The 24353-nt window shown below is 36.8% G+C and overlaps 1 protein-coding gene across 1 annotated transcript in view; it reads left to right on the forward strand.

Annotated features, from left to right (window-relative positions):
• LOC145688294 (uncharacterized) overlaps positions 1 to 24353 on the forward strand; it is a gene marked incomplete in the record, with an annotated part of 187839 nt that overhangs the window by 43153 nt on the left and 120333 nt on the right. Inside the window, 1 exon segment of the mRNA XM_081762297.1 lies at positions 2807 to 2959. Coding sequence (XP_081618423.1) covers positions 2807 to 2959 — 153 coding nt within the window.

Raw genomic sequence — 24353 nt, forward strand, 5'->3', positions numbered from 1 at the left:
AGCCCATCCAAAGTGCATGATTTCTTTTTTAAAAAATCTAATGTTAGTCATTCCTATGCGTATAAGCTTCAAGCCCTCCCCCCCGAAAAAAACATCTAGTGATTTTTATAAAAACCGAAGTCTTTGTGAGTGAAGCCCCTCTCAAACTATTTTTCTCACTGAAAGAATTCATAACAAATAGTTACTCATTGATTTTTCGTATGTAGCTCAACTTATTCATGCATTATTAGAAATTAATTCATATTATTTGCCTATAATTCCAGTAAACATATTAAATATATTATACGGGAAAATAATACATTTAAGTTTAAATTTTATATATATATAGTCCGATTCAAAAGTCCGAAAGGTGTTAGATGGTCTTATTTGTTAATTAATTTATTTGCAATTACTAAAGACCAGCACTTGGTGCAAAATAAGATACCGAAAATGACAGACAAAATGGCAAAATAAATTTTTAAAGTACGTAAAATTTAAAAATGACAATTTATGTTGCAAACACATATATTTATTGTATTTTTGTTCCACCAATTTATTAAAAGATTATATTAAAAGCATTAAGCATTGTAATATATAGCACTAATCAATAACTTTGAAAGTATCAAATTGGAAAACATCATAATTATGGTAAAGAAGAAAATTATTAATTATAGCATATATCAATAAGTAATATTAATATTTTGAACATAAATCTGAAAAGAAAATATACTAATTAATATAGTGAAAAACCGTTAACGGTTTAAATTAGTAAAGCTTATTTTGCTTAAACCCTACCATGTATTTGATAGAACTATCGTCCAATACAACATGTAGTTTATTCTGATTGCACGATATCACAACCATTTTATTCAAGTTGTCCACATATAAATTGTATTGTGTATTTGCTAAGATTCTTTTGCGGTTTAAATACGATCATTCAACATCTCCCGATTTGACAGGTGCATATTTGAAGTATGTTAGAACTTTAGGATCCCAATCACGCTTTCCATGTAGTTAGTTGATCAACAAAAATTCATCCTCCCCGGTGGGAAGCGTTAAATTTCATACCCTCAGTGACCTATCTTCCACGATAATGGTAAACAATGTGACTGGTGAGAAAAAATGATAGAAAGGTGAGAAAAACTTAAGAAGCAACCATAAAATTACAAGTATGACCAGGGATTACAATAAATGGCAATTAATCTAGATTTCTTGTAAAAATGGCAAAATATAGCACTTTTCTACAACTATCAGTCTTTAGTCCCAAGAAAGTTTTGTCGCTTTTTGTGGAGGTCTGTGTTCAATTGGCCCTCACACCGTAAGCTGAATGCGAATCGAGATAAGGCAAAGGTCAGATGTTGCTGTGGGTATATCCAACATACTACCTGGTTCTGGCAGTTCAGTTACACCGTGAACTTGCATAAGGACAGAGTAAGCATGGGACCTCCACAGAGCGTCATAAGGGCTTATATGTTGTACGAGTTCAAACTTGAGTCAAACACCGCTGCAGTGGGGCGGAAGATATGCCCGGCATTTGGTGAGGGTGTCGTGACTACCCGGACAGTGCAACGGCGGTTTAGCAAGTTTAAGAACGGTGACGAAACAATCGAAGACGCACAACGTACCGGAAGACCGACACAAGTACAAAATGAAGATCTTCAGGCAGCAATTGAGGCGAACAGTGGCCAGGCATGTTAGGGACTGGGTCTACAATTCAGTGTGAACGGAGAAACTATTCGGGAGCACCTGCATCATCTTGGGAAGTACTTCAAGTTGGGTCGATAAGTCCCACATGATTTAACTCCGGGTCAGAAGGCAGCGCGAACGGACACCTATGTTTCTTTACTCTCTCGTTTGAGGAAGGAGCCATTTGTGGAAAGGGTGTTGACATGTGATGAGAAGTGGGTCTCGTACGAAGCTCCACGGCGCGGCGCCGTCATCATTAGTTAGCATCCCATGAACCTGTTCCAAACAGCCGAAACCAGCACTGTAATAGAAAAAGGTTCTTCTGTGTATTTGCTGGACTGCTCGCGGCATCGTGCATCGAGAACTTCTACCAGTTGGTCAGAGCATCAATGCAGCTGTTTACTGTCAGCAGTTGAGCCGTGTTCAAGAAAATTCAAAACTCTGGAGCCAACACTTCCGAATCGCAAAAGTGTCCTCCTGTTATAGGAAACGTTAAGCTCCACGTGGCTAGGGTGATCCGGGACACCATTCTACGCCTTGGGTGGGAAACACTATTGCATTCGTCATACTTCCCGGACATTGCACCGTACGATTATCACATGTTACATTCCTTGGACAATCACTTTAGAGGACGCTAGTTAAAACCCTAGTAGTGAAGTGCAAAATGCACTTGATACCTTCTTCGCTTCACGGCAAACCAAGTTTTACCGCGATGGAATCCATGGCCTTCCAGAACGTTGGCAGAAGGTCTTCTATGCTGATGGGTACTATTTTTGATATTCCAGGTACATCTTAGGTGATACATCGATGTTCGAAGAATTTGGGTGAAAAAGCTACAGAACTTTCTTGGTTACTTTTAAACTTTAGTTATACAAAAACACAAGTTTTAAGTTGAACTTATACCAACTCTTTCTTGTAAATTATGCAATAAACGTGACACATTATTATTATTATTATTATTATTATTATTATTATTATTATTATTATTATTATTATTATTATTATTATTTTATATCATTCACCATTCTATTTAAAATCCCGTTGGTATATCAGTTACCTTATGACAGTTATCTATCGTCCCAAGAATAACACTAGCTTAACATTATGCCACACTTAATTTATATGTAATTGTATGCTTCAGTTCTAGGCACATATAAAAAGTATATTACATCTTCCAATCCTGTTTGGAACATCAACATTACCAATGCCAGCGCTGAACTGGAAGGAAACTACACATGCATTGTAGTAACGGACAAAGGATCAAGCTCAAAGTTTTATTACCTAATAGTATTGCGTAAGTTTTGTTTCCTTTATAATGTGTACAGTATTATTATATATCTGTAATTCTTTCTGCGAATAGTTGTTCCATGTCTAATATAAGATTTCATTTTTTGAGACGTGAGGTTGTCTATGTTTAAATGTTATCCTAACCGTAAGACATTCTACGAAAAAGAAAAGGGTTAACGCTATGTATGTCAAGTAATTTCGTCATTTCCATTATCAACCTAAGTGCAAGGTTCCAAAATTCATATTCTCGGTTCTAAACAATATGTCTGCTACCTCATTGGCATTATGTTTTGAAGATAATGTCGTTAAAGTCATTCCTATGCTCTCCTAGGTGAATAAAGCATATTATGTGTTTCATGTAAATACGTTTGCTCACCTACTTTATCTTTGATTCATTTGTTCTTTAAGTTCTTTCTTTCGGAAATTCAAAGGAAAATTGCAGTTTTCTATTTCATTATAATATTTAAAAGCAAATGCGAAACATTTGAAAACTATAGGAAACAAATAATGCCGGAATTACTGACGGAAACATGTCAACAAAAGCTCTAATACCGTGTTGCCAACGAATTAACTCAAAATTGTGTCATATTCGTGCACAACCCTGATCTAATACTGTCAAAAGACATGTGATATGAAGATATTTCCAGAATTCCACTATTGCTAAGAAATATGCATAATATTTTAGTTAATTTTAGTCTACATGCAAAAAAGAATTAGAAACTAAAAAGCACTTACTACTAACAGCACGATCAGCGTCAAATCATCGTCAGTTTTGACATTTTCAGCTTCCGAGTTAGAACGAAATGCTCTTGCCATTGTCTCGCATTTCGTAATACAGAAGTAGGCATGTCAAAATCAAGGCAGAATTTCCGTGTTCTTTTTAACCTTGCACTCTATCCTTCAGATTTTGGTCGTTTAATCAGTTTTTCTAAATGTGTGAGAATATCCTGTTTTTGTTATCAGTATTTGATCACAAATACATTCACAGTACACCTAAACACGAAGCTAAATGTCACATACCGAAAAAATTAACTGTCAAGCAACAGGCCCGAAACCAGCCACAAAGGTTTGGGGGCCGTGAATATATTAAGGGGGCCCAAGTCATTAAAAGTTCTCTTTTAGATATCTAAATTATGATGTTTGCATTAATAATAGCATTTTATATTGAGGTCTGGAGGAGCCACGAAAAGTTTACGGGGACCTGGCCCCCTATCCTCCCTCTGGTTGAGGGCCTGTCAAGCAACAAATAACGAGCGACACATACACAATGAGAGAATAAAGGAAGATATGTGAAATCGACTGTTACTTCGTGTTGTAACAGTAATCTTATCAGCAATTCGAAAGCATCTCTAAAACTAATCCTAGTACCCTACACGGAGGAGAAAGATGCACATAAATATACGCTATCGAAATATTAGTTGCTTTCGAAATATGTTACGAATAGATTTCAAATCATCAGATTTCCTGCCAACTAACCGACGACCAACTTTCACCGCTAGATGCGATTATTAAAGCAGGAGAGCAAGTTTAGAAAGAAACTGATGACGTTGGCAACAGTGCTCGAATTTGTAACTTTAGAAACATAATAATAAGTTATTGCATCCACTCATTGTCATACAATAAAATTGTACATATCAGTTTTAAATACTTTATATATATATAAACATATATAAATTATTATATATGGAACAAATTTAATTTTACGCATACGAATTATTTTGAACCTACTATTCAAAAGAATAAAAGCATTGTTCTCTCAAGTGCTATTTAAGTTTGATTCTAAATCTGTTTATTGAAACCTTGACTTTATATTAGAGATGCAAGGGCTCGGGAAAAAACCGGCTTTTTTGGGAAAAAACTCGGTTTTTTCTGCTTTGCTTTTTTGCTTGGGAAATTTTGGGCTTTTTTTCAAAATACTGCTTTAAATTGATAAAACAGACTTTGCATCGCTTCTCTATAACACAAAAAATCATTTAATTAGTGGTTGATGCTGATAATAATATAAAACATCGAAAATAAACTATGAATTTCGAAAAAATATTTCAAACAATTTTTCTTCAACATATTTACATTATGAATTCCACAGGATTAACCAATGTATATAATAAGAATTTTTTAACCTCCTATATACAAAAGTAAGCAGAGTTGGCAAGAACAGTGGTTGTTTTTGAAAATGCCAAAAACCCGTTTTTTGGGGGATGTTTAAACCAGGCTTTTTTGACTTAGATTTTTTGCTTTATGTATTTATATTACATATTCACAGAAATAAGTTTGTTTCGCCTTGATGTTATTATGCAACAGCGGGGTTATGCCGGAAGAACTCCCATAAGCTTAAAGAAGTGCGGTCAGTAAATTTCTTAAGTTGAGAATCTCCCGCCCTAGCCATTGGGAAAATCCCGTCATTACTTGAAATGTAAGACAATAACGGGAAAATCCTGTTATTGCTTTGCATGTAAAATTTAAAGGTCAACGTACCATAATCGGTACGCTAAAACTGAGGTATTAAATTACAAATTTAGTACCGGTACGTAGATATCATTGAAAGTCCAATCCAAGCTAATGTTGGAAGCTACGTAGGCAATCGATAAATTTTGCCAATTTCTATCAATATATTTAAGCAATATTGGCTTCTTTATAAAACAACACGCATTTAGGCATGCAGAAATATACAATTTGGTTTGTTTCGTATATTTAGGCTTAACATCCTTACGAAATACCGAGGTTATCAAGGAGAAGACTTTCGCTTAAACTGACATCCGAACCGCTAATTGGGTTACGCATGAAAGAAGGTTTGTGGTTCGACCGAGAATTGAGCATGGGACGCCTTGATTAAAAGGTGAAAGGGAAATAAAACTATGGCAGGTGGTTTGATATCTGGAAACGTTACCATGAAGTTCACACGATTCGCATTTTTTATTCTTTTTATTTTTGTGGTTTAAACCAGTTATTAAAAAAAAAAGTTGGTGTAAACCAGCCAACCCTAAAAGTAAACACTTCTTTTTAAAGAATACACAAATAACTAGCAAAATAGTATGTAGTATTTTTACTTCAAAATATTCCATACCCTCTTTTTGAAACAAAATAAAATTAAAATAAAACATAAGAGAAATACTTAGATTTATATGATACACTTAAAGGCTGCACATCTAGAGCTTTTGGTTCTGTATATTCTTGAAATTCTACAGTTAAGTCTTATAGAACCACCATCACAGTTTACCCAATCCTCAAGTTTTCTGAATTTTTAACAAGAGGGATTCAACATATCATTACGGAACTCCCCCCCCCAAAAAAAAAAGACTACGGAATATAGGCTAAGACTACGGAATGTTAAGCTAAATACAACTGCACAACAAACAGGACTGAGTGATTAGCTTTTGCGCTTCTATCGGGAAGTCCGGGATTCAACCAGCATTCGACCATTCTGACAAAGCTTTTCTTCATTCCATCTGTGAATGTAGAAATAGTGCGTGAGTTGGGCGACTTCTTTTTTTATTGTTTTTAAATCGTTATTATTACTAATTACCAGCAGTGACGGTTTTGCGAAGGTTAGGGGAGCGGTCTTTCGGACTGAAGCCCGTTCCCCAAAGTTACGGAATGTCTGCAACAAACGAAATATCTATTATTTATGCCTTTACTCATAAACTTTAAGCTCCCGTCAAACAAAAATTACGAATGTTTAAAAAAACTAAACATTAGTAAGAAACCCTTCCCAAAATACTTTTCTAAATCCGCCACTGATTCTCAGTATAAAATGATTTTTAAAGTTGTATCCGGAAGATTATTGCTAAACATATAAACGAAACGAAATATTAGTTATGCCTGTACTCATAAACTTCAAGCACTTCCCAAATAAAATTAGGACTTTTTAGGAAACGAAACAATCAGAAAAAACCCTCCTAAAGTACTTTTCTAAATCCGCTACTGATTATTTGTATAAATTGGTATTCAAGGTTGTGTCCGGAAAATTATTGCTAAATCACTTCACAGCTACAGTATAACAGAAATGTGGAAGTACGGTTTGACGGATATATTGAAAAACGTACGCTTTGACGGATAAATAGAAAAACGGGCAAGTTTAACTTTTGCGCTAGAAGCTAGAGTACTAAAAGCTCTTAGAAATGAAACACGGATGACAAACTAGAGAAGAAAAAAGATGTCGATAACTCAAAAGTTAAAATAAAGTTAAATAGCCTTTAAAATTACCCTCAAATACTACATTCTTCATGTTAGCTTTAATTCGTAAAACATGTGCTCCATCCATCTTGATGGTGAATTTCAGAGCGAAATATCACATTCAGGTCATGGAATTCTTATCTAACTATAGAATATACTATAAGAAAGCTATTTAGATAGAAAAATCATTAAGTTGAAAAAAGCCAAAATTTCCAAAATTCTCGTTTTTTTCCCAAAAAAGCCGGCTTTTTATGTGAAAAAAACCATCGATTTAAAAAAGCCGGCTTTTTTGCATCTCTACTTTATATACACGATGGAAGTAGATTGTATAATAGAGTAAATTTGTGGAATTGATTTATTATATATGTTTGTTCTGTGGGTATGCAAGTGATTTTTTTTTTTGCTTCTTGTTTTCTAACTGTGAACATCTTTGTTGACAATGAATTCACTACTATACAGTATTTTCATGTATATACATATATACAGGGTAACTGGTAATTCGATGTATTCCTTTCAAAGGGATATTGTACAAGTACTTTGGGACATTTTCAGCTATATGAACCAGGGGTCTCAAATCAATAGTTTCTGAGTAATTTGCACATGTGTGATTTCTTTGAAATTTGCCGGTAACGAAAGGTGCGAGAGAAAGTTTTAGCCCGAAACACTTCCAAAGAGATTAGAGCAATGAAATTTTACATGTGTAATCCTGCATACATGTGTAAGTCATATGGTAACGCACAGCTCGAAACTCTGTACCGTTGCTGTGTTATACGTCCGAACGCAAAGTAAGATGTAGTGGTTCAAAATTCATTACTGCACTCCACAAAGCAGCGTGGCAACGTCGCAGGAGTACTTGCTTCTAGGAAATACATGCATGGTTGGGAAGAGGTGAAATGAAGGTGGTGTGCGGTCAAGAGAAAACAAGAACTATGACGGATCTCATAGCCAGGGTCGTGCATCTCTGGCCAGCATTCAATAAGTGAAAAGTTGCTTTGTTTTCCAGGAGGCATACACCTTCTCTCAGCATGCCACGCTCTGGGATTTCACCGAACTCCGTAACGCACGCAGCAGTGAGGCATAGTATATCCTGGTAATTGTGGTACCCTTTACCTGGAAAGAAAGTAGTAATATTCCATGCTGATCCCAAATAAATGGGAATATTAGGATTAGTAGTGATGGCAATTTTAGGAGGTGCAACATTGAGTTGATTGATTTTTCCTACTCAATCACTTCGGTCGCTCAGAGTTGAACACAGACTTCCTTTGGTGGTGGTACATCGGCATACTGTCATTAGTTTGACTAGTTTTCCTTGGTTTTCCTCACTCACTACAGGCGAAGGTCGAGATTGTACCTTACAGAAGGCCAGGGCCAGTTCCTTCCCAAATTCCAGACCTATCTAAAAGACCGATGTGACTCCGGAGTTGGAGGTCCGAACCCTTTCTTGAGTCATTTCCTACCATAAATAAATAAATAAATAAATAAATAAATAAATAAGAAGGAAAGAAAGAAATAGCAATCGAATACATCGCTTTAATAACTCAAAACGTGGAAGTCCGTGATCAATTCTGAGCGACCAAAGTGATGATCACGTTTACTTCGGATCAGCATGGGGTATTGCTATTTGTCTTCCAGGCAAAGGGTACCACAATTACCAGGATATACTATGCCTTGCTCCTGGGTGCGTTGCGGGATTCTGTGAAATCCCAGAGCGTGGCATGCTGACAAAAGGTGTATGCCTCCTGGAAAACAACGCTACCGTTCACTGATTGAATGCTGGCCAGACAGATGCACGACCCTGAGTATGAGTTCCGTCATAGTTCTTGTTTTCTCTTGACCGCACACCACCTTCATTTCACCTCTTCCCAACCATGCATGTATTTCCTAGAAGCAAGTACTTCTGCGACGTTGCCACACTGCTTTGTGGAGTGCAGTAATGAATTTTGAACCACTACATCTTACTTTGCATTCGGACGTATAACACAGCAACGGTGCAGAGTTTCGAGCCGTGCGTTACCATATGACTTACACATGTACGCAGGATTACACATGTAAAATTTCATTTCTGTACTATCTTTGAAAGTGGGTCGGGGTAAAACTTCCTCTCGCACCTTTCGTTACCGGCAAATTTCAAAGAAATCACACGAATGCAAATTACTCAGAAACTATTGATTTTCCACTCCCGGTTCATATAGGTGAAAGTGTTCCAAAGTACTGGTAGAATATCCCCTTGCAAGGAATGCATCGAATTACCAGTCAACAGGGCTGTTTTATTTAAAACAAATTGTTTAAAACAAATGATTCAAACTTGTTTTAAACAATTGATTTTGTTTAAAACAAATTTTGTAGACGTTTTAAACATTTTGTTTTAAACACGTGTATTTTTAAGACTTGTTTTAAACATATGTTTATTTTTATTTTATTTTTGTAAAAAACATCTGCCAAAGAAAGAAAATTGTCAAAAGTGCTCCCCATTCAGTTTCTTTCCATGTGAATGCTTCGATTTCTCGTGGCTACAGCAGGTCAATCTGGTGATTTACAATTTATTTTCTCTCTTTTTCCTATTATTTTAAACGTATGTTGTATTGTTTAAATGCTTCTCGGTTACCTGGCGAGAAAGTGTCGTAGTCGAAGGTTAGACTACTTGTAGAATTGATATTAAAAAATAAATAAAATAATTATCATGGAAACAAATGTTTGTGCTCTATTCAGAAAACAAGCAAAAGGTTCTTTGCTAAATTGCGGTTCTGAGATTAAAATATCGCAGGCATTGGTTGATACAGTACATGTTGATTCTTAGTCTCCATACAACTTGGAATCGTTTAACATGAGTTTTACGGGAAGAAAAAAAGGACATCATTTGGAGGAAATTTATTAAAGTAATTCAAACTCCATCAGATAAGCAAACGATCATACGAACTCGTTGCAAAACGTATAAGAGAATAATGGTTGGTTTAGGTCAAAGAATGAAGAGTGATTATAAAAAATGCAATGCTGTGAAAAAACTGGAAACCCAACAAATGGTAAAAGTGTTGATTCGTAAATTGCTTCTGAAGATTCTAATATCAGTGTTGTGGTTGAGATGCAACTAGAAACTTCAAGTAAGAATTAATTTTGTATCAACAATATCTTTCTCATTATGTTATGAAAATTTTATTTCGTCTCTCTTCCCCACCTCAGTTCTAAATTTTCTTTAAAACTGTACATCTTGGCATAGCTTGTACACTGAGAAAAATCCGTTCTCCGGACAGTTGTATATTGTACAAATATGCGGAATCCTCTTGCTTACTACAGAAATCAGTAGGGAACATGCGTTATTCGTATGCTACATAGGCACTGCACTTAGATGTTACATCATGCCGTTACAGGATGTCTGATATCTAACAGTCTTACTTAAATTACATGCATATATATATGTTACCTTCGTCAGCAATATGTTATATACGTTCATTTGTATGTGAGGTCCTGACCGTATATATTTTTTCATACGGAAAGTACGTCCAGATGGATCACTTATACAGAAAGTATTATAAAACATGCATTTTCAGTTATATGTTTGCTATACGTTAAGTTCAAAAACTACAGGATTTACAAATGTAACATACGATTTTATGTACGCCACATACACTTTTTTCTCAGTGTATGAAGGGACCAGGTGAGAAAGCGCAAGATATGGAAGTCGCCTCAGTAACTAACCATTAAAGCGTGATACTTATTGTAACATCAGTGCCGAACGTCAGTGTCTGGGACAATTGAACCACTGATTGGAAAAAGGGAATAAGTACATTTTTTTTGCGATTTTAACCTGAGATAGCAGATGTGTTCCTTTAAGATAGTTACATCGTTGACTAGAAAATAGGAATGTTTCGGCAACTCTATATGACCAATGTAGAAGACAAAATCTCTCGCTGATTAGAAAAAGGGAATAACTACGTTTCTTATTTCCTTCTTCCAGTCACTACAGAACACCACCACAACTGTGAGACTGTGTGTAAGTAGACAACCACCAGAACCCTCTGCTGGCGTTACGATACTTCGCCTTCTTTTCGCATTGCATAATCTACAGAGAACTTTTTGCCTCAATCAGTTACAGATTTACATGTTTTCAGTGATACAAGTGGTAGTCAAAACTGCAATCTTTCGATGACATGGATGCTTTCCAGCCTAATCGTGTCATAACGGTTCAACACTATACAGCAATATTTGCCTGTCAGAGGTCACAGTTTTTACTATGTGACCGAAATTTTGCTCTAATCAAACCAGAACTCAAACGACACAATCGGATTTATTTACCAGCGCAGTATACCCTCATGATTGCGAATGCAAGAAATACTGATACTCCATTTCAGGTTTACGAAGTTGTCAATGAAGAAATCTTAGATTTTAAACATTCGTGGTAACCGTTTTACAAGAAATCTTCAGGTAGCAATGTGGACAAAACAGTGAAATTCCAACTAAGTAAACAGAGACACTGTTTACAAAACAAAATCTCCAGGTTATGTGTAAGCTCAGAAGTTTATCAATGGGCTAAGAACTGATATTTTTCGATTACTCAAAAGTAATGTCACAAACGTTCCACTTCCAACGTCAAAGGCATACGATTGGCAAGTCTCGATCAATCAGATAAAGATCAACGATTCTTCAGAAATCATCAAATACATACCTGACCAATACAAACAGTTTTATAGGATGATTTGTTCATGGAAAACCACTGACCAAGAAACTGTAGAAGAGGAAGATTCAGACAGACAGGACCCTATGTAAACCCATTCTACTGTGACAACGTCAGTTGTCTATTGTATTACTTTTGTTGCTGTACGAATAACATGTGCTGTACAGAAAAACGAACGGTGGCAATTAAAGTGTTAGAAACCTAACATGTGTGATAGTTCGAATACATTTATCCAAGATTAACATACAACATTGCATTCAACATGTACATTTTCATAGCTCTCTATCATAAACTGCACATTACATACGTTACACACAATTACAATTGCGTCCAACTTTAATTGATTGGAAAAAGGGAATATTTTTTCCATTTTTAAGCTTTTCTAATCAATTATAGTGCTGCAATACAATATTCTTCTTGTTGTCTTAGTGTTTGTTAGTTGTTTTGCTACAAGTATTCAATTATACACTTTTAAAACAAATACAAACAACGCCTCGAGAAGGTTTTTTAGTGTTATTGAAAACTTAGGTCTGATGCACTTATTCCCTTTTTCCAATCAGTGATTCAATTTGATCTCAATTTGTTCGTCTGGTTGTATGTATGCATCACGCTACAGGGCGCAATATTCGATCTTTTAACATTAAATTTTGAGGGTAGAGGCACAAGAAGTCGGAATTTGCTGTATAGATTTTGACTGCGATCCGACGTAAAATTTCAAAATTAGTGGTTCGGATTCCACTTCAAACAAAAAGTCCTGTCTCATATAGCCCTGCTACTGATGCAAGACTGTAATAAATCAAACTAAACAACCTAATTGTGTGCATTTCGAACAAACTTGGGTTCCAGGATAAATTTGGCTCCAACTCAGTTTTTATAAAATATTTTTAGATATGGAGCATTCAGAGCACAAGGGATCCAAGTCCATTTTCAGAAAGTTTCACTTTTGCTCAGCAAACGTAGTATCTTAGTAGCGTAGGGTATGAAATAAATGAAAAAAACGAAGAAAAAAAACGTGAAAGCGTGTGGACTAGAGTTTTGTAGGACAACCGCTAGACAAAGACGTTGATGGAATGGGGGGAGGGCTAATTTCCCCCTCCTTGTACATAAATTTATGATATTAACATTATATTGTGTACGCTGCAGCGTGGGAATGATTAACAAGTCAAGCTCAAAATGTCATAGTCAACGATGCATAATTACGTCAAATAAATAAAACTTTGTCCAAAAGAATACACCGACGGAAAATGTCATACTTTCACAACCACGAATCCGAGATGAAAGAAAGAAAAACTACATGACAAAATGCAATCTAGAATTTTATATAATTGCCGCCAGAGAGGAGCGTTCGTTTAGAGGTCATCCGCCCCTTACCCTGAATTTCAGATTTTGGGGGCAGTAATATAGATTTAGAAAGCTTTTGCTGAGCAAAGTCCAACATAAAAAAATTGAAGTCCTTACATCGAATCCATTTCTATTAACCGTGAGGAGCTATAGACTTATATTGCTCTCTTGTATATTTTTTTTTTGGCCCAAGGAATCCAAAGGTGACTCTACTTTCGAGTTTCGGGCATGTTTAAGATTCTGGAAATTGCTCCTAAGCAGCTTTCCAGTTTTAATCATCTGTATGTTATCCGTATTTATTCGGTGTAAGGACCTCAAGTTTGTTCTGCTAGACTTTGCTTATCAAAAGAATTATAAAATTGCCTTATTGCCCTCAAAATCTGAAATCCACAGTGGAGATGGAAACGGTTGCCCTCCTGTCCCACAAATGCCCCTGCCTAGCGGCTGTCATATGAAACTATCACACGCCGTTTCGCATGGTTTTAGTTACATTTGTTTTGGACTCTTGACTGCGAAAATATTACGTTTTGAAATAGAATTCATTTGCTGAGCAAAACTGAACTTTATTGAAAATGGATTTGGATCCATTGTGCTCTGAACGCCCCAAATATTACCTTTTTTCAAAAAGAAAAATTATTGACTCAAAAACAACAAATTTCATAGACTTGCAGAAAATATGAAGTGTGGTTCAAACATTACTTTCCAAAATTTATTATTTTAAAATAATTTTATTAGAGTCAGTATTCTGAAATAGTAATCAAATTTTGCAACAAAAATCTCATCCGCCTCCGCGAAACACGAGCTTAGCTCTTAAAGGCATAACTGGAAAATTTTCAGGAAAGGTAAGTCCGAAATGACTTGCTTTAGGGCTAAAATTACTGCACAACCGTATTTTTGGTAAATTATAGCTTTAAAACATGTAACATGACTCCTTTTGCACTTGTAACTTGGCATACCAATCGAAGATGTCCGCCATGCTGCTTGATAGCACCATCTGATGTGTCAGACTACTTCCAAGTTTCATCATTCTCCCTCAATCCGTTCTCAATACACAAGGATGATGAGGACTCTTGTTTTGCCATGTACGATGATAGATTATGTGAAATCTCTATAGTAGGTAGATTTTAAAACCTACCTAAAAAGCTTATTACAACCAAAAGTACTTACGAGAGTCACAGGCAAAAGGGTGTAATAAAAGGGGATCGTGATACGAAATAAGTTGAGAATTACTGATCTATACTGAAATATTCTATACCCAACACAGTGTAGCCTTAAAGAGAATAAAATAAATGAAAAGGTCAGTTGCAAGAGCAAAAAAGTCTTAATAAATACGTTATTACACGATTTTGAAAAATGTTTAAAATCATGTTTTAAACTGTTCAAAATGTTTAAAGCATTTTTTCCGTATGTGTGTGTTTTAAAACACGTTTAAAACATTTTGAACACCTTTTTCATGTTTTAAACATTTGTTTTGTTCTTCTTCAAAAAGCTGTATTTTTTCGACCCCGCCAGTCACGCTGTACACACACACACACACACACACACACACACACATATATATATATATATATATATATATATATATATATATATATATATATATATATATATATATATATTCTTATGTAGTCTGAAGATGAAAAGATTTTTAGGTGTACTTCCCCAGATTATCAAGCCATATTTTATTACAGAATGAAAAATTGAGAAATATATACACTTAGTTGTTTTTACATTAATCTTATATCTTGCACATCTAATATTGCATAAACACAGCTTGCTTAACTTACATCCTACATGTTCTATGTGTGGTTCCCAGTTGAACTCATTAGATATCTTAATTCCGACAAAGGTAGAAGTTTGTACATATTTAGTTGTTTTATTACCTATGCTTATTGTTGTGTTGGTTTGATTACTTTCAACAATATGAAAATTTAAAGCACATGCTTTGTTTGTATTAATAACTAGCAGCGTTCACCCCGCTTCGCTGCGGTCACCCCGGAACGCAATAAACTTTGTTACTTAGATAATTTTTACTTTTTCGCTTTCAAGTGATATGATAAAAACCATAGAAGATTGCAGTAAATGTTAACATTATAGCGCCTGTCATTTATGTTAACCCGCCCCGCTTCGCTGCGGTCACCCCAACCCGCCCCGCTTCGCTGCGGTCACCCCCGAACGCAATAAACTTTGTTACTTAGATAATTTTTACTTTTTCGCTTTCAAGTGATTTATAACGCCTGTCAGTTATGTTAACCCGCCGAGTCACAGGGTCATGCGGGTTGCATATAAATACGTTTATTTTTATACCTATGATGAACTAATAACAAAGGATTTGTACGTATGGACACCTGAATGGTCAATTATCTCAAGACACTGGTAATTGAAAATTAAAGTGATATGATAAAAACCATCTAGGGTCCACATCCTAACAACCCCCCAAAAATGAAAGAAATCGGTTCAGCCGTATTAGCGTGATGAGCGGACAAAGGATTTTTTTTACGTATTGACACCTGATTGGTCAATTATCTCAAGACACTGGTAATTGAAAATTAAAGTGATATGATAAAAACCATCTAGGGTCCAAATCCTAACAACCCCCCAAAAATGAAAGAAATCGGTTCAGCCGTATTAGCGTGATGAGCGGACAAAGGATTTTGTGCGTTCTCTTTTATATATATAGATTAGCTAATTTTTATTCATCCAACTTGAAATTTGGTTCATTGTCAGTTGGCAATTTGAAGCTAATTCGCTTTCATTTTTCCCTATGACTTACCTGTATATTTGTATTAGTTGATATAAAGTCACACATAAACTGTTAATACGAGGAGTGTAATAGTATATTATCTCCCTTTATACACTTTTGCCAGTGGTGTGTTAGTTTCAGAAGATCATCTAGGAACCAAGTGTTTGGAGTCAAATATTCATGTTTGGATAACTTATTCAAGTATATGAGGATCTGCAAACTGAAAACCACACTGAGGTTTCTCATTGACCCGAACAGGTGGTAATTGATGGGAGCCCAAATCCGAAAAGTAGGGAGTTGTGACAGCACTGTGAACTCTAATTAATCCGTGGCAGCAGTGGATTCCCGAGTGGTGTGAGAACGTGCATTAACATGTTGCAGAAGCATTCCATTCTCCCACTTCCTTGGCCGCTTCATTTGAATGGCACGACGTAAGCATCCGAGGGTCTCCACATATGCTGCACTGTTAATCGTGGCTCTACCTTCCAGCCAGCCGATTAGGGCAATGTCTGTCGTATCTCAGAACAATGTGTCCATACGCTTCCCAGCTGAAGGTGTTGTTCGAAATTTCTCTGACGGTGGATTGTGTATTGATATCTGCTGCATTGACATTTGCTTCGTCGTCGGCTCATAATAATCACCAGTAATGGCAGGTCTCATCACCAGTCACAAGCCTAGACATGAAATCTTCGGGTTCATGATCATGGCGTAAAAGTTCCCTGCACATGTCCACACGACATTGTTTTTGCTCTGCAGACAAGAGTTTTGGAACTCATCTTGCACTGATTTTCCCCAACTGGTTGTGCACGATGCGCTGCAGGATGTTTTTGATTAGTTCCTTTGTAGCCTCCTTTTCGGAGAATGTGTTGTACACTGTTTTCCGCGACGGTGCATGTTCTTCACATACTGCCATAAATCGCCTATGGATTTCAGGAGGGCCACGCCCTCTTTCCACAGGAATCACGACGTCCTGTTCTGTCCTTCATAATCACTTTCTATATTGCCCGTTAGTAACACTCACGGGAGTTCAAGAAATGGCCTACACAGGGCGCTGCTCTTGTTCCAGTTGCCAGTGACGCTCCCAGTTGGTATATAAAAGTAATAGGTGCCTGCGACTGCCTTCCCAACTTCAGTGGTTTACTGCGCCTGGAACTAAAAACGAAAATGTAAATCATTATAGTGCTCTCCTGGTATTTTCAGAAGAAACATTTATTGAGCTGAGCGAAGCGAAGCTCTTATACTCGGGTTAGCCGTTTGGTTGTCCGCGAACTCCTCCTAGACCGTTTGGCCGATCTCAACCAAACTTAGCACGCTGATAGAGTATGTCGTGCTGAGTGACCAACATAGGTCGAAATAAAAAATCCGATGTACCATCGAGGAATAATCACCAAAAAACGCTTCCTCCTAGACCGTTTGCCGATCTCAACCAAACTTAGCACGCTGATAGAGTATGTCGTGCTGAGTGACAACATAGGTCGAAATCAAAAATCCGATGTACCATCGAGGAATAATCACCGAAAAACGCTTACTCCTAGACCGTTTGGCCGATCTCAACCAAACTTAGCACGCTGATAGAGTATGTCGTGCTGAGTGACCACATAGGTCGAAATCAAAATTCCGATGTACCATCGAGGAATAATCACCGAAAAACGCTTCCTGATTACGTAGTTTAAGCTCGCTCAGCTCATTTCATTGCAATCGGGTATATCCATTGCATTCCTAGTATAAAGAAGAAAGAGAAGTGGCCCTAAAGTTGATCCCTGTGGTACTCAACAACTAATAATCTCTTCACTTGATACACATGATTTATTTTTATTATTAATTATTCCTGTGATTTCAGTTACTTGCTTCCGATTTTTAACGTATGCTTCAAACTATTTATTTGCTAGGCCTCTAATATCATAGCAACGAAAATTTTCTAGTAATACATTATAATTTACTAACAAGCAACGTACAGAACAAAGCACAATCAGATCCGACTCAAACTTCGCCCAGAGAACGTATAATAGAAAAGAAGAAAAATGCCAAATTGGAGCTGCCCCCATCCAGAAACACCGGAGATATGCTCCGCAACATAACGCACCACGCGACAATATGATATAAGGTAAACGTCGCAAGATACCTGTTTATGTTGGAAACGGAGAGAATGAGCAGCACCAGGATATCTAGATATTTGATATGCTATAACACTGACTTGGCGGCCATCTTGAAAGCAGCCATCTTGGATATAGCGTAAGGTATTGAAATGAGAATATCAATGATATATCAATGTAAGGTAAAATGCAAAAGGAAAACCAATGATGTAACCGCGAAAAACATATTGTGATGGTATGGACGGGACAAAGTGTAGAAGACTCGGACAAAACAAACGTGTATTCGAAGGGCAGAATAATAGGGCAAGACTTCACGATAAATGGTACGCGACAAGTAACTGCAACAGTGTGTGCATGGAAGTGCATCCGCCTTGACAGATTATGCCTTCCGAGGATATTGGGATTTCGTTTGGAACAGTAAAAACCACAATTGCAACCCGCGATACGAGCACTCGTTTGGAGACTACATAAGCTATAAAGGACTATCTCTTATGGAACAGCAATTCGGCACCTCACTCCGGAGTGTAGGATATATCATCTTGGATTGGTGATCAAAAGCACAACCTACTGTGATTGTAGCCCACTCCTGGACACCATTTTGTACGTTTCTTGTTCAATTTTCTTGCTATTTCATGTAAGGAAAGGACATTTCGGCCCACGTTTGTTTAAACAACACTATCTGAAACAAAGTTTGTACGGATGAAAAAGGCCAGTCCTGTTCTAGCTTACATTTCTTTACGAATGTATCTTTTCCTTTGCACGGTTTGCTACACGGTTTCACGACGGTCCCAAACAGTCACAATATCAGGGAAAGGCAGTATTCTGCATTGACTCGATGAGTTCCCTGAGTTGTTGTAGTCTCCTACGAGGAGGCTACTTTACCACACAATGAAACGACTCGAATTGTGTCTACTGGTCCCGACAGTCTCATCCACATACACTTCTGTTACATCGTGGTTGTTCAAAATCTCCACCATATGTTCAGTTGCTTCTCGTTCGTCCACTGTCGGTTCTGCAGATTGGACTTACACTTGCTTTGGAAGTACACTTTGCATCAGTAGCACCACATTCAGAGGGTTCACCATTGCAGCTCTACATTGGTGTTTGTAGATAAACGATACTGCGGACACATTCACTACACAAAATATTGCGTGTTTTGGCTTGCGAATGCCACAAACACATTATAGATTCTCACTGGCCGGCCCCTGCTATCACGTTCACTTCGTTCCATATGTGTCAGTGAAACCAGTAGACACAATTCGAGTCGTCTCATTGTGTTGTAAACTAGCCTTCTAATGGGAGACTGCAACAACTCATGGAATTCATGGAGTCAATGCAGAATGCTGCCTTTCCCTGATATTGTGACTATTTGAGACCGTCGCAAAACAATGCAGCAAACCGCGCAAAGGAAAATAAGCATTCGTAAAGGAATGTAAGCCAGAAATTGCTGGTCTTTCTCATGTGTACACACTTTGTTTCAGATAGTGTTGTTTAAACAAACGTGGGCCGAAATGTCGTTTGCTTACATGAAATAGCAAGAAAATTGAACAAGAAACGTACAAAACGGTGTCCAGAAGTGGGCTTCAATCACGGGTAGGTTGTGCTTTTGATCACCAATCCAAGATGATATGTCCTACACTCCGGAGTGAGGTGCCGAATTGCTGTTCCATAAGAGATAGTCCTTTATAGCTTATGTAGTCTCCAAACGAGTGCTCGTATCGCGGGTTGCAATTGTGGTTTTTACTGTACCAAACGGAATCCCAATATCCTCGGAAGGCATAATCTGTCAAGGCGGATGCACTTCCATGCACAGACACTGTTGCAGTTACTTGTCGGGTACCATTTATCATGAAGTCTTGCCCTATTATTCTGCCCTTCGAATACACGTTTGTTTTGCCCGAACCTTTTACACTTCGTCCCGTCCATACCATCACAATATGTTTTTCGCGGTTTCATCATTGGTTTTCCTTTTACATTTTACCTTACATTGATATATCATCAATGATATATACATTGATATATCATTGATATTCTCATTTCAATACCTTACGCTATATCCAAGATGGCTGCTTTCAAGATGGCCGCCAAGTCAGTGTTATAGCATATCAAATATCTTGATATCCTGGTGCTGCTCATCCTTTCCGTTTCCAACATAAACAGGTATCTTGCGATGTTTACCTTATATCATATTGTCGCGTGGTGCGTTATGTTGCGGAGCATATCTCCGGTGTTTCTGGATGGGGCAGCTCCAATTTGGCATTTTTTCTTTTCTATTATACGTTCTCTGGGCGAAGTTTGAGTCGGATCTGATTGTGCCTTGTTCTGTACATTGCTTGTAAGTCAAAGGCTTGTTATCACATACACATTATCCACGTTAGTTAGTTTATCAATATTATCCCACGTCTCCAAGGAATGTAACTAATATTATTTGGATTAAATATCCTTGTTATTATGTGTTTCATTTGTTTTCACTATAGTTCGAGATATTTTTTTAAAATGTTTATTTTAACAATTTGTGCTTCATGATCTGAGAAGTCTGTATTTGTAACATCTGAATCATAATGATATTTGATATTTACGTTTTGATATTTACATTTTGTTATTATTGTTAGTGTGAAAGTTGAATTGTATGTTTGAAGAAAAAGATTCAAGACCTTCATTAAGTTTTTTACTGTGAAAATTTTCATTCAGATCACCTACAATAATTAGTGTGTACTTCTTACCATGAAAATATTCAGTATTTTATCTATATTATTGTTAAATGTTTTAATACACATACTGTTGAGCATTCTTTATTTACAAACAATACATGTTATTTGCAAAGGCATCTCTATTATGCTACATACGGGCCAGCTTAATGACAAACTAAAAGAGGTTGTACCTCACATAAAAATAAGGGAAAAAAGTTCATATGGACCTGTGGTTAGAAGTGCATAGTTTCAGAGCTAGGGCACGTTATATTCATCCATTATGGCCAATGTGAGTGCATCCGTAAAGAACGAGTAACCAAGTTACACGTAATTTGTTTCGCTGTCCCTCTGATAATCTCATATGTTCATACATCAAAGAGGGAGGGGGAGGTGAAGGTAGGGGAAGTACTTTCAGTGTAGATTGTACTATTGTTCCTAGACATGTCCATGTGGTCTTCCATGACACTATGTAAATGTTGACTTTGATCGTCTCTGATTCTTTCAATAACACTCTCACCATTGTGAATACTTGGCAATACCATGTGTCCTCTTTCCTATTATTATCTACCACGAGACACACATGGCCAAGGAACTTTTCATGTTGGTTGCCGAAATGAGCAGGTACCTTTCCAAAAGTGTCCATGGGTATCCCCGCGGTTCTCTTATTGTCTCATTCCCTCAACCCTTTTTATATTCCTTTAATCATCGCCCTCCTTTAGCATAAGAGCAACACTGTAGAATATTAATTTATTTAAAACAAATCTGGGAGGATAAGGTACCAACTCTTCTCGAGATACCTACCTTCTTAACACTATTTTTCCTTCTTTTTGTTACATATCCAGTATTGTTGCTTTTATATGTCATCACCTCCCATACATTGTCAATAATCTATTGTTCGCTACATGGGAGGAAGAAAAGGGGTACATGGTAACTCAGTAGTAGTGTGCACTATGGCAAGTGGCCCCACTTTCGATCCATGATCTTGTGAGTTTGTGATGAAGAACATTGTATCAATTGTTCTTTTATGATCAAAAGATCCAATATATTTCAGGCAAAAAAAAAATCTTGTAGGTCTTATATCTCGAGAACTACATATAGTGTAGCCAAACCCAAACTATCACTTAACAAGTATAATGTGCTTATTCCGCAAAAAATACGAAAACTCGATTTAGGGGCTGTTCAAAAATTTTGTGGCCCCTGATCTAAAAATGCATCAGAAGATCCAATATATTTCAATCGAAAATTTTCTTGTAGGCCTTATATCTGGAGAACTACCAACGGCGTGCCGTCAAGGGGACTAGGGAACTTGGCTAGTCCCCCGGCATTTTAAATTAAAGTATTTTGTGATAAATATATACCAAAGAAAACGAAAACATTGTTTATATTTCTCTATTTTCGTAAAATAACACTGCTTCAATTGTTCTCACACAAATTTAGTCCGCGCCTGTGTGTGGGTGCGACAGCTAAGTAGAGATCGGAAACGCTCGGGTTTTAATCTGTTTTTCTCGGGGTAAGGAACAGGGTTCAACCAGCAAGTCCGCATACCGTGTTGTCTGGGCTCTAAGCTCGGTCGTTCTGTTGTAAGCGAATTTAATGTTCGTTTGCTTTTTACGTTTAATAGTTTCAACGCAATTAAAGTTACAGTATTAATCTTGACACTATAAAAGATCTTGTGAAGTGTGAACGTTTTAGATTATCAATATATTTTGAAATTGGCTCGAAGAGTAAAGCATGGAAGGGGACTCATCTGAGAAATCGAGTCCCTTGCAACAAAGCGATAGCGCAAGCAGTGGTATTACTTCAATTGGTACAGGAGACAGTAGAGGTGCTGATCGTCCGTTTCAGTGTTATATTCTTGACGAATTATTCATGGTATCATTTGGATTTCTTAGTTTTCAAGAAAAGCAACAAATAATAGCCAATGGTAAACCAACTCAAGCATTTCCATTCAGACAAAAATGAAAGATTATATACATAATATCAAAACGGATTATTTTGCTTCTTCAAAATAGTTACCTGCATGTGAGTCAAGAAACAAACAGTATTGCTGGTCTTATATTCTGTTCCACAGAGAAAAGGACGTGCGGAATAATGATGGTTTTTGTAACATGAACGATTTTCAAAAAGCCAAGTTGCGCCACGAAAAGTGTTATTCACACGTGGCCACAATAACTAAATTGAAAACTTTCGGGAGAGAGAGAATTGATTTTCTTTTGAGTGAGCAAAGAAGGTTAGATGTTTTAAAGCATAATGCAGAAGTTGATTCAAACAGAGAACTAATGAAACAATTGAGTCATGTTTCTTGTTTTATGGCTAAAGAAGAGCTATCATTTAGAGGACATAACAAACAGGAAGAGTCTGTCAATTAGGAAAACCATATTGAAGTAATTCAGTTACTTTCTAAGTACGACACTAAATTGACTTGTCATCTTCACAGCACGGGAGTGTTTAAAGGAACTTCAAACAGGATTCAGAATTATATTATTAAATGTGTTGGTGATGTAGTTCTGGATAAAATTAAGTCAGAAATAAACAATACACTTTTTACAGCAATAATGTTGGACAAAACTGCGACATTGCAAAGCTCTCTCAACTTTCAATCGTATTCGGTACGTGAATAACGGCAGTATTCATGGAAGGTTTGTTTTGCAGTAGTGATTACACTGTGACTGCTCTATGTGAGCATGTTTTCCAAGTTCTCTCTCACTTTAATTGCAAGCAAAAGGTTGTAGCACTAGGCTATGATGGATCTGCCACGTTTTCTGGACATTTGAACCGTTTACAATCTTTTGAGAAAAGGTGTCCCAGTGAATTCTCCATACACTGTTATGCTCACAGACTCAATCTCGTTGTTCCACAGTCTGTTAATCACATCAAGGAATGTAAAATATTTTTTAGAACAATAAGTGGCATTCCAAATTTCTTTTCACATTCATCGAAATGCTGTAACACGCTTGCTGAATCAAAAGTAACTAAGCGATTTCCAACGGTTCCCAATATAAGATGGAATTACAATTCCAGAATTGTGAATGCAGTGAATGAAAATCAAATATAGCTCTTACGGTGTTTTGAGGACACTGCAGAAGGTTCAGATAATTGTGACACCGAAGCTTTCATGAATGCAAAAGGCTGTGTTATCATTGAACGATTTCGATTTTGCATTTCTACTAAAAGTTTTCAGTCATATTTTTATGCGCACGGACATACTACTATTCTTTAAAGTAAAACATTCGATGTGAAATATTGCATCGAAAAAGTACAAGGGACGGTATCTCATCTTAGGAAGGCAAGAAACGATTTTGAAGAGACTTATAGAAAAGTAAAATTAGATGACAACGGGAACCTTCTAATAAAAAACGTATAGTAGATGACTCAACAGATCCAAAATTAAATATGTGCGTCTCTACACTGAGAAAAAAAAATGTAGGTGGCATACTTAAAAACGTAGGTTACATTCGTAATTCCTGTAGTTTCTGGACTTAACGTACAACCGTATATAACATCCTGCAGCAAACGTATAGCTGAAAAAGTATGTATTATACGTACTGTCTGCACAAGTGCAATGACGTCATTCGTGTGACGTTATCTGCAGTAACAAGTATATACGGAGGTAATATCTAGCTTTGTGACGTCAGGGTCGTATGTAGCATGTGGGTTAATAATGACGACATACACTGACTATCAGGACGGAG

This window comes from Thermobia domestica, chromosome 6, assembly GCF_964235325.1.
Source record: "Thermobia domestica chromosome 6, izTheDome1.hap1.1, whole genome shotgun sequence".
Classification (NCBI taxonomy): Eukaryota; Metazoa; Arthropoda; class Insecta; order Zygentoma; family Lepismatidae; genus Thermobia; species Thermobia domestica.